Source organism: Ailuropoda melanoleuca, chromosome 2 (genome assembly GCF_002007445.2).
Source record: "Ailuropoda melanoleuca isolate Jingjing chromosome 2, ASM200744v2, whole genome shotgun sequence".
Classification (NCBI taxonomy): domain Eukaryota; kingdom Metazoa; phylum Chordata; class Mammalia; order Carnivora; family Ursidae; genus Ailuropoda; species Ailuropoda melanoleuca.
Window position 1 is genome coordinate 129,306,533 of NC_048219.1, and position 12,105 is coordinate 129,318,637.

Sequence of the window (12,105 nt, forward strand, 5' to 3'; positions counted from 1 at the left end):
GAAATAAAAAATCCTTTTGGAATATTAATGTAAAAACTTTTAATGAAGACCTCTAGAAGTTTATAAAAGGTCAAATAGAAAAAAAAAAGATGTGGCATGTTAATGAAATAATAATGCTACTCAAATGCTAACTCAAATGACCTTTGGCTATGTGTTGGGCAGATATGCAATTGTATCTTAGGTAACCAAGTGAGCTCACTTTTATAAAGTACAAAAAGGTCCAACTGTCAGACAAATTCTAAATTCTAGAAGCATAAACTGAACACAAAAGCAGGAAAATATTCGAAACCAAGAGCTGTCATCAATCAGGTTCTTAAATGGGAAGCACAGAACAAAAATGGTAATGGGGCATATCCTTTGAAAATACATGCTGACCTTTCTTAGCCAACCTCGAATCTAGCTGTAACACTTGATTCCAATGAGGTCATCCCCAGAACACTGTATAAATAAGAATTCTTGCTATGGTTTGACTTCTACTTTACAATAAAAAAAATAAAGTGTAGGTACCAGAGTGTGGACTTGAAGTAAGTGTGGAAGAAGGTGTGCCAAGAAAAGCAGGTGACTGGGATTCAGAACATAAGGCAGCAGGAGCAGAGCCTGGGGCTTTTGCTATGTGGAGGTTACGAGGTGTTGAGTGAGCTGTGAGACTGATGGAAGGGCTTTTGACAGAGGAAGTTGTTTTATTCAGTTTCATTGAAGTTTTCTCTCCTTCAGTATCACTATCTGATTCATCTTGGTCTTTATCATCATCATCATCTTCTTCTGATCCTTCTGTATCTGATTCTGAATTACTATCTGATTCTGGGAAGTAAAAGAAGCATTTGTATATTATAACTAGATAATCACCAACATTTGCAGTTTGTATCTAAATGGAATAGTTTAGGAATCAGCATCTGTGATTGAACTCAACTGAGCTACTTCCCTGAAGAGTTCATGTAAAAATGACTATCTTACAAGCTATCTGAGTACAATGTATGCAGACTACAAATTCTCAAAATTCTTTGTTAAAAGTATCAGTTTTACTCAACACTTTAATCACAAAACAGTTCTTCTCACATGACACTATTCACATGATGGGTTCTGCTTAGTGGTTTCAAAATCATTTTTAATTTAATAGAGAAACTAAGGTATAGAGGGAATAGAATTGATTCTTTCAATTGCTTAAGAAGTATACAAGGTTCAGTATGAGGAAGGAAAGTCTGAAACTACCATCATTCTTTCACATGGACTTTGAGGTAAAAGAAAACCATTTTCTGAGAGATTTTTGGTTTTTCTGGCTGTAGTTATTTTATTTAGGTGCAACACCTCATCAGGCTTCTCAGGCTTCACAAAAGACCTGGTTACGGAAATAATGATGTGGGATCATTTAATGGTTTAATAATTTAAGTTTGGTCTAGGAATGTAGTCCTATAAATGCATCTCTTCCTACAGACAGGTATTATTTATTCCTGGATTAAACTCGATAAACACAGGCCTGATACTTGGAATGTATTTTAAAGGTTCCCAGAATAACAATTTTTGTGGAATCACATTTTGTATAGTACCATCTGCCTATGTTGAAATTTGTTATAAAAATTGCCTTTGAAAGTTAATAACAATATTCATACTTGATCATGCAAAGTTGTATTTATGGGAATCCCAGGAAAAAATATTATCAGGAAAAGTTGTTCTTACCCTGAACAAGTAGGTTGTTTCTACCTTAGACACTTTAAGTGGTATAACTGACTATATTTTCCTACTCATATTGGCAGCTAGAAAATCACCATTGGACTTGTGGTTAAACAATAACAAATCCAAATATTTTTATAATATGTATTTCACCTTTGTATATAAAATTTAAGCTATCTTATATTTTATACTTTCAATCTTCTGTGGAACAATGAAGAGAGTTAAGGGGAAGAAAAATGGAAAGAAGTTTTAAAAACAAACACGGAAAACTAGAAAGCAAATCAAAATAAAATCAAGAAGCACTCTGCTTGTTATTAAATAAATTCTGTGTTGCTAATGGACGTTCATAAGGATTTAGGTTTTTGATGCTTTCTAAATGACTGACTACAATTTTACCTCCTTCCTGCAAAATATCTACTGACACATCTCAACAAGTAGCAGAAGAAATGAAAAAGAAAGGACAAATGAATGGTTATGAATTAAATGGAAAATTAAGCAAATTCCTGAAGTTATTTCTTAATTTATGCATCATCCATGTTCATTTAAAGTTTTTATTTGTTTAATGTTAAATGGATAACAAAGCTGAGAATCTAACTTAGGATTTCCAATTTGACTCGCTCCAGTATTTTACCAGCTCACTATGGACAGGCACACAGCTGTGTGAAACACAGTGAATGACAATGACTGGAACTCTGTGAACTAAGAACCTCCTTTAACTGTTTTGGTCCACATAGCATTTAGATAAATACTTCAAATTTAAAAATAAAAAATAACCTGATTGGCTGTCATCAGACTCATCATCTTCATCATCTTCCTCATCTTCTTCCTCATCATCTTCTTCTTCATCCTCGTTTGACTCTTCAGAATCTTTACTACTGGGAATGTCTGAATCTGTTCCCCTAAACTGCTCCACTAGAGATGTTGCAGGGTGAGGGTGGTGCTGGGTTTTTACCATGCTTGCATTATTGCTAACTGCCTTTTCCTTCCCTTGAGGATGCACTACGGGAGACGCAGAGGGTATCACAGCTGTCTGATTGCTGGAGGTCCTTCTCCCACTTGTACTCAAATTTACAGGTGAGGAAAAGGGGGTGCTGCTTGCAGTAGCAATGTTTTCATTAATCTTACTCTGCATTTTAGTTTTGGTAGTAAGTGCTAGAGGAGCTTCTTGAATGACACTTTGAATGACTCCATTTGGTTGGTGATTACCTAAAAGTGCATTTGTCAAGAATGGATTAGGGTGGTTGTTTTCTACTGTTTGTTTTGGATGTGCTGGTGAACTCGAGGTTGCTTTTGGATTTGACAGAGCTGCAATCACCTTCTTCAAGCTCTTGGATGACTCTTGTTTCTTTAACTGCGCTGGGAATGTCTGTTTATATTGTTCCTGTTGAAACATTAGTTAAAAAACAAAACAACAATGTGCCATGAAAACAAAGGTTACCTTTATTTGCCTTCTGTATCTGACAACAGCTGCTCATATACAAATTTAAATCATGATATATAAGTGCGTAAAATCAGTGGCAGTGATGACTAGTTGGTTGCTGAATCTTGGCTAGACACAATATGTTTAAAATTCAATTAGTCTTTCTCCCCCTCAAAATATAGGTTTCTTGACTGCTCCTCTCTCATTATTATTGCTCCCACTGTCTCAAGAATCTAAATTTGAAACTCTAAAAACATCTTTTACTTTGCTCTCTTCCAAGTCTGCCATATCCCTATGCCTTTTGGCTTATTTCATTAAAATACTTCTCAAACTTAAGCCATACCATCCTTTCTTCCACACAACTCCCATATATGCTATTACACCAATGCCAATTTTATCTTAATTTAAAGCCTTTACTTTGTTATATTAGTTCCTTGGTTAAAAGCTTTAGCATCTTCTCTGTCACTGGCAACTTTATAAAGTCTAAATACTTCATTTTGGTACTCAAATGACTTTTCAAGTAGGCACTACTAGAACTTTCTAGTTAAACTGGAGTATTCACCATGCCCTGTGTATGTCATACTTTCACTATCTCCACATTTTGCTATAATCATTTTCTCTGTGTGAAACGGCCTCCTTTTATAAATCTTGAGCTGATGAAATCTTGTTCCTTCTTCAAAATCCCACCCAAGAAGCTTTCCAAGTTTGTTCCAGCCAGAAACACTCATTGTCTCTATCCTTTCAACTCCTTTACGCCCTATTTGTTACCCTGTACTATCTGTAGCATACACGATAGGAATTTTGGGACTTTTGGCTCAACATTACGTAGGACCTACCTCAGAGTGCCTTTAGCACATTAGCATTAGAAAGCATGAAATAAAACAGTTTAGAAAAATTCTACTTTTCTTGGAAAAATTTGATTGTAAACCACTAAGACATAGAATTTACATCTGTAAATAAAAAACAAAAAAATATCGGCTCTCAAAATCTTCTTGAAAAGAATAAAATTACATGAACTTTATTAAGTACATGTAATTAATACATAAAAAAAACTTAAGCAGAATGATTAAAATATTTTAAGTTACTAGAAATACAGTTAAATTTCAGAAGGTAAAATCTGTAATGAAAATGGTTGCCTTAAAATTAAAATCAGCAGTGCTGTCAGCTTGGAGCTGGGCTCTTAACACTTCTTAGTCAGCAAAAATTTGTGGTGGGCATTTCAGAAGTATAAATGTGGATGAAATGCAATATAGAATGATGTATTAAATCTTTTATAGCAGCAGTCTAATAAGCAGTATATAATTCCTACATAAACTGCTTTATCTTATCTAATGTCTTTACTGTGTTACTTCATTTTATAAACGAAGACTCACATAATACTCATACCTAAGGTGATGCTTCATCAAAAAAAGGGCTTAATTAGTATTTATTCAGTAAATAAAATATGGAAAATTATACTAAATAATTGCATTTACCTTTTAAAAAGAATTTTATGGCAAAATTATATAAAATACATTAATATATTTAATTTTGCTTAATATTTATATAATATAGAAATACTGCATATTATATATAAGCATATATATAATGTACTTACCTTCATATTTAATATATACTGATTTAAGGTTTCAGCAGAAAAATTAAGTATATTTTCATTTTTTAGAACAAAATTATGTCACATAATCATGTTGTACTCTTTTTTTTTACAGATAGTAAATTTTCCTTCTAAATACATAGGATTAAAACAGTCATGAAAACAAAACCTTGCCATTTAGTTTTATATTTTAATTTTCTGAAATTGCTTCTGACTCCATAATTCTAAAGAATCACTTCCCATATACTGACAGCTGAAGGTTTTCAAAAATAACCAAAGATCACTGTATTTTATCCTAAGAGTAGTATCAGTTACTCTTTTAAAGCAAACATGTGCTTCTTGATATTGGGGGTGGTACATAAAAAGGAGAGGGGAGATAAATATCTACAGTGTAACTGTATGGAAAGAGCCAATGATCAAATAATACTCAAAAAAAAAAATCACAAACTAGTGGGGGAGGCAGATACATGGCAGGTAACATGAAATAGAGACTATCATAAGAACAAAGGAAAATTCTATGTTAGACTGTCACGTAAGGAAAGAGAGCTGATACAAGAAAAATATTTATAAAATACCCTTTAACTCAATACTAGGTACCAATGAAAAGTAGATAAAGTCAACTGGAGTTGAATCTGATGTGACGATCCATTCACATAAAATATTTCCCATGAATTACCATTATCATTTCAGAAACACCAAATTATTTCATCTTACTCATGGGCTTTGATGTAAGAATGACCTTGGTTTAAAATCCTTCTGCTCTTTACTTTTTCTGTGATTTTAGCAAGTGACTTAATCTCTTTAAGCCTTAGTTTCTTTAGCTCACACAACTTTGTAAAAATATAAGATCATATGTGTAGGAAGTCTAGGTTGGTTACATTTACTAAGCAAGTATTTAATAAGTGACTTTCTAATAGGTGGTCACATAAAATTCTTTAAATAAGAAACATATAAGAAACTCTTTGAAAAATTAAGAAACCTTTCAAAATGCAAATAACTCTTGGTAATGCTCTATAATTTATCTTAAAGTGGAATATACATTAATGAAAAATTAAATTAACTCAAACAATGTAATTTTTAGTTTGCTTAATTTACTCATGGAGAGTCAATAATGTGATGAAAATAATAATACCTCCTTATTGAGCAGTCAGTGCATTGCAAGTTATCATATGCATGGCATGATACCATTGGTTATCCCATTTAGGTCAGAAATTCTCAAATCTGGCCATACATTTGGAAGCTTTTGATATATGCAATACCTTAGTCTCAACACAAGAGATCCTGATTTCATTGCTCTGAGGTATTATCCTTTTTTTTTTTTTTTAAGTTTTCCAAGTAATTCTAATGTATACTTAGGCTTGAGAACTTACTCATTTAGATTCTCAAAAAAGCCTGATTTATTCAAGTCTTTTTTACTTTGACCCTATTCTTAAATTCTTCACAGTAAAATAAGAGTTAATGGACAAGGACACTGTAACTTTTTTAAGAAAGAAAGGCAGCATATCACAATGGTTACGAACAAGGATTCCAGTGCTACACTGCTCAGATGTGACTCCTAACTCTACCACTAACTAGCAGTGTGATCTTGGGGGAATTATTTAAGTTTTATGAATCTCAATTGAATTGTCTGTAAATGGGCATTATAATATTAGTAGCACTTACAAATATTAGTGTTCAATGAGTAAATGCATTTTCAGCACTTAAAACAATAGCTGGCAAGCAGCAGAAGCTATCCAAGTATTATCCAATGATTAAGAGGCCTAATGATAATTTTTGTAATCAAAAGACAGGATACTGTGTTCAAACATAATATATTTTCTCTACTCTGGATTGGTTCTAGAATAAAAGACACTGGTCATTTAATTACTAGAATTCTACTAGACTTATGAATGCAGACTATGTAATAATATAAAATCAATAGCAAGAAAATAAAGAATAAAAACTTCTCTGATTAGTGGTTCTGGTATTTGTATAAATGAAATTATTCAAAATCTTCTGTATTTCATATAATTTGTTAAAACTGGCAAAGGAACTCTTTCTCTCTCTAAACTAAATAAATAAATCTTTTAAAAAATTCTTTTTTTAATAAAGGGGGGGCGCCTGGGTGACTCGGTTGAACTTCCGACTCTTGGTTTCGGCTCTGGTCATCATCTCCTGGGTCATGAGATCAAGTCCGGAGTCGGGCTCCATGCTCCCCATTCAGCAGGGAGTCTGTTTGAGATTCTCTGCCTTTTCCTCTCCCCCCACACATTCACACATGTGTGCTTTTTCTCTCTATAATAAATAAATCTTTAAAAAAAATTCTTTACTAACAATGGCAAAAGAAAATGATTCTTCAGAAAGGATTTTTGTGCTTGTAATTGACACATTATAGGATTACAAAAATAAATTACTCAAGTTTATTTCTTTAAAAAATATATACTGATATTAGGAAAAAAAAAGGACATTGATCTTAAGCAAAAGTAACTGTAGAGTATATCTTACTCAAACGTATTTCTCCCCTTACTATTAAATCATTACACTTCAGGAAAAAAATGACATGATTGTGTTGCCAAAAGTATGTTAAGCAGATGTATATGTAAATATAAAATCAGAGAAATCTAGTTTTCTCATGTACATATTCTATTCTTGGTAATTAATACAGTTGGAAATAAGAGTAGAATTTAATTTAAACTTGTATATTATAAGGCTATATAAAAGTTCTTTCTCTAATAATAAAGTTCTTCTATAAATAATTTTTCACTCACCCGTTTGGATCGCATTTCACTGGTCAAAGGACTAGATTCTTCAGAGGTATTTTTATTCCCTGCTTTAAGTACATCAGGAGAAGGAACTATGAGTTTCATGTAAGTTTCCTTTTTGGCTTGATTTACCAAAGATAAAGGCTTCACATTGGACACCAATCCCGTAGACTGTATCACACTTGTGTGTTTGTTCACAGATTCCTCCTTTGCCTGAGAGCTTTGGAAAATAAATGGAAGCTGCTGTGACAAAACCTGAGGCTGCTTCTGCTGGGATTGGAATGATGAGTGAGTCTGGGATTCAGACACAAGAGGTAATGGCTGGTGTATTCTTTTTTCCTGGGCTTTTTCAGCTGCTTTCTGTCCATCTGCTTTTGGGTCTGAAATTCCATGTAATAGCACCTGTAAATAAAAATAAAAAGTTGACTTCTCAAAAACCTATTACAACAAAGAACATCAAGCAATAAAACCTGGAGAAAAAGGGGTACTTTAAAAAGTGCTAATGACTTATGATAGTTATATAAAGCTCACTAAAAAATATACCAAATGTCCCTTTAAAAGTGTTTCTCCAGCTTCTTTCTTGTGCAAAGGTTAAGAACTAAAGACATGATTAACTTTAAACTTCATAGACTTTGAGAGTCAAGATAAACCAGTTAATTCCGAAATAGGAAGAATGCGCGGTTACTGCCAATAAACTATTTATACCTGGTTGTTACTTTTATGTTGTGCTTCACTCTCTGAATCAGAATCATCATCTTCACTTTCTTCAATACTTTGATCTTCTTCTTCATCTTCCTCTAAATCATCCGAATCACTACTACTAATGCCTTCACTTGAGGTGTCTGATGATGTGCCCGAATCACTATCACTGTTGCTAGAACTTTCCATAGCTTTCTTCCTCGGTTTCTGGATAAAGACAAATTTTTAGCAAGACTTTATTTTTTGAAAAATTCAAAGTTCGGTGAGAGGTATGCTCTTTTAATTTTCAAGTGATATTTCCATCTCAAAATGTCATTTTAGAAAAAAGAGAAAAGTCACATGTTTAAGGGTAATTATTCAACAAACAGATCCAATTAACTTATATGATAGGAATTCTCCAATAAAAAGTACAGGCTCTGTCATGTACAGAACATTAGAAACATCGATATAGTATATATGTAGATCTATTCATATGACTGCCATGCTTCAAAATGTATGGCAGATTAAAAAGAGCAACTTACAAAATGATAATTCCAATTATGATAAGGGTTACAGACACTGAAGTTCTATATTCAACTTTAGTCTTCTTTTTTATGTGGACAATGAGTCAATAACCAAATATTTACATATGACATGCCAAACACACCTTGTAGGTGCTGGGTAACAATGATATCTAAGACAGAGTTCTTGCCTTCAGGAAACTTACATTCTAGTGCTGGTGGTGGTAGAGTAGACAAATGACTAATATGAAAGCAAATAATTCCATATGATGTAATAAGTACTGGAGAGAGGATAAAATAAGTAGCAAAAGACGTAAGGGCTGCTTTAGCAAGGAATTTAATTTTTTATATTTCACGTCAGAAAGGGTAGAAAATATGATAAAGAGAGATACTAATTTCTGGAACATTTAAAGCTCTACAGGAAAAAGAAAATCTGAAATTGGTAGAAAGTGACATTAGGTCACATTAAAGGGGGCGCCTGGGTGGCTTAGTCGGTTAAGCCTCCAACTCTTGATTTCAGCTCAGGTCATGATCTCAGGGTCGTGAGACTGAGACTGAGACCCGAGCTGGGCTCTGAGCTCAGTGGAAAGTCTTCTTGAGATTTTCTCTCTTCTTCTGTCCCTCCCTCCCTTAAATAAATAAATAATTAAATCTTAAAAAAAAAAAAAAGAACAGATAATAGTAGTGGATAAAAAGGAGGAAAAATTATTAGATGAATTATGACTAAATAACTATGTAACAATGTAAAAGTTAAAACTCTGCCAATAGGAATACTAAAAAGGAGAAATACTGACATGTTAGAGCAATAACATTGAGTATAATCCAAAGTGACACAGGAACATTTCAATAGGATTCGCTGATAGATAAAATGAAGAACAAAATATAGAGAAAGCAGCAATCAATTACAAAAGTTATGGTCTTAACAGAAATACAGCCTGTCATGACTAATGAGTTAGAGCGTGAAAGACAATAATACACTTCTACAAAAAGAAGCCAAGTTGAAGCGATAGTTATAGATTGCAAAGTAGTATTCTTTGTGCTTTCTGAAATTTGATTTAAATGAAATGAAATGCATATGAGTGAAGAGAGTCAGTCCTGTTGTTATCTTCTCCTTGCAATGCTAACCTGTGTTCACTGTTCCAAGCTAGCAACCATAATGCTCCCTCCAGAGACACACCCTTCCATAAGCCAACTAATAGTAACCATCATTCCTGGAGCTATGTCTTTCCCTCACAGTAAAGCAGAGTGATGAGAAACTAACTGACTTGAAATAGTGTGGGTATCACAGGATGAAAAAGACCAAAGTAGAGATTAAAGAGAAACAACAGTAACGATATACTATTACTATTATAACAAAATACTAACAATATAGTAACATTAAGCCTACCATTTATTTGGCAGAGAAAAATCTCCTTCATTGTAACCAAAATCTCTTGTGGGTTTCTAAGCAAGTATAGCAAGATTATGAAAATCATAAAGAGTCTAAAGAGAAATTACCACTTTGGGTTTTTATACAGGCTAAGAAAGGAAAAGAATAAGGGAAATACAGTAATTTACTAGAGAAAAATAAACTATTTTAATGTCCAAGTAATATGTGTAGTCTTTAATTTAAAGGTGGCATGAGAAATGGAGTCTACATGCCTCAAGAGTGGATCTGAAGGTGTGGATTCTAAAGTTTTAGAGTGCAAAATATTTACTTGCTGAATTTGCTACAACCAGCAGATTCCTGAGTCCCAATTCCAAATAGGGCACAAGGATCTACATTAGCAAGCACTTTAATGTGATTCTGATGCAGACAGTCTTTGCAGACCATACACTGACAGTATACAAGGAATCTGTGCCTTTATAAGCTAACAAATTTAGTTCCCATTTTAGAAAAAAATATAGACATGAACAGACAAGTCCAGGTATTAGAGAAAAGAGAAAATCAGTTCCAGTATTACCAATTTAGTCTTTAGTCTCTATTAGTTGTGTGTGTGTGTGGTTATTTTGCATTCATACACAATTCAGTAGTGTGCATCTTTCCTGTCATTTAAACATTTTAAGAATCAGTTTTCTTAGGTTATCAAAAAATGACCAAAGAAGAGCTTATTAACCAGCCCCCAACACCGTTCCAATCTGGGAAAGCTTTTCAGAACCCACTCCTTGAACTTTTTCATTTCGCTGTATACTTATTTCTTTCAATAACAAAATAAATAGAAATTCAAGGCTATTATGTACCAGGCATAGTTGCTCTCATCTCTGGGGATACAAAGGTATAACAGCAACTCTGCCCCAGTGGTAGCAGGGAGAAGAGAGTCAACAAACATTATAAATAAGTGTTTTTAGTGATACATACCATGACTAAAATAGGATACTGGGATAGACAGTGTGTGTTGGGGGTGGGGTGGGAGTGAAGATTTAGATGCAGTTACCAGGTAAGATTTTTCTGAGCTGAGACCTAAATGGAGAGTGAGAGACACTCACATAAAGATAAAAGAGTAGAGCCTTCAAGAACTGGGGAAAGACCAAAGGCAAAAGCCATGAAATAAGTCTGATATGTTCAAAAAATGGAGAGGTCAGCTAAATCAGCTCCAGCACAGGAAACCAGGGAAAGAGAGCCACAGAAAATAGGGCTGGATGGACTGGCAGAGGTCAGATCATACAGGGTCTTGTAGGCTGAGTGAGATAGGAAACTACTGGAGGGAATGACAACATAGGATATTTTAAAACCATAAGAACTCACTTATGTTTTAAGAAGACTGGCTGTTGTGGTAACAATAACTTGCTACTGGCTTGTAATAGCAGGAGTGGAACTTATTCAAAGTTGAACAGTTTTATTTTTTTTCTCAACAGGCTGTACGTGTATTTTAGTCTGTGATTACATTGTTTATTTTAAAATAACTACATTTATTCTAAATATGCATGTATTGTATATGAGGGAATTGGACTTAATCAATGATTTTCAATGCATACTACTAAGATAGCAACCCCCAGGAGGGATTATCAAAATTAGCTGAAGAACATTTTTCCAAACTACATGTGAAAAGGATTATCTAAGCAATGTTTTAATTTAAAAAGCTTTTAATGGCACCTGACTGGCTCAGCTGGTTAAGCGTCTAACTTGTGATTTCGGCTCAGGGCATGATCTTATGGGTCATGGGATTGAGCCCCAAGTCAGGCTCCATGCTCAGCAGAGTGTCTGCTTAAGATTCTCTCTCCCCTTCTCCTTCTGCTCCCCCCACTTACATTCTCTCTCTCTCTCTCTCAAATAAATAAATATTTTAAAAAATAAAATTAAAAAAACTGAAAAATATTGAGTAAAAAAAAAAGTATAAGATTTTTTTTCCTTAGTTCTAATGTTCTTCATCTCCATTTTACTTGACAACCTGCTATCACAAATTCATTCCAGATAATGTATTATCCAAGGGTGCTCTTTTTCTGGAATTTTAAGTTCTACTATCCCTGACTTTCATAGCCAGTCTCTCCCTAGTGTCATTTCAA

General features: G+C 33.7%; 1 protein-coding gene across 22 annotated transcripts in view; it reads right to left on the bottom strand.

Moving 5' to 3' along the window:
* Positions 1-12,105, bottom strand: part of BAZ2B (bromodomain adjacent to zinc finger domain 2B) — a 395,156-nt gene that overhangs the window by 89,832 nt on the left and 293,219 nt on the right. For 21 of the 22 annotated variants that reach the window (XM_034643322.1, XM_034643377.1, XM_034643371.1 and 18 more), the window contains 4 exons: positions 8,129-8,329; positions 7,430-7,825; positions 2,443-3,049; positions 508-801 (listed from right to left, as the gene is read on the bottom strand). In XM_034643322.1, the coding sequence (XP_034499213.1) occupies positions 508-801; positions 2,443-3,049; positions 7,430-7,825; positions 8,129-8,329 (1,498 nt within the window). The remainder of the gene's footprint in view (positions 1-507; positions 802-2,442; positions 3,050-7,429; positions 7,826-8,128; positions 8,330-12,105) is intronic. The other variant, XM_034643393.1, reaches the window with a different exon arrangement.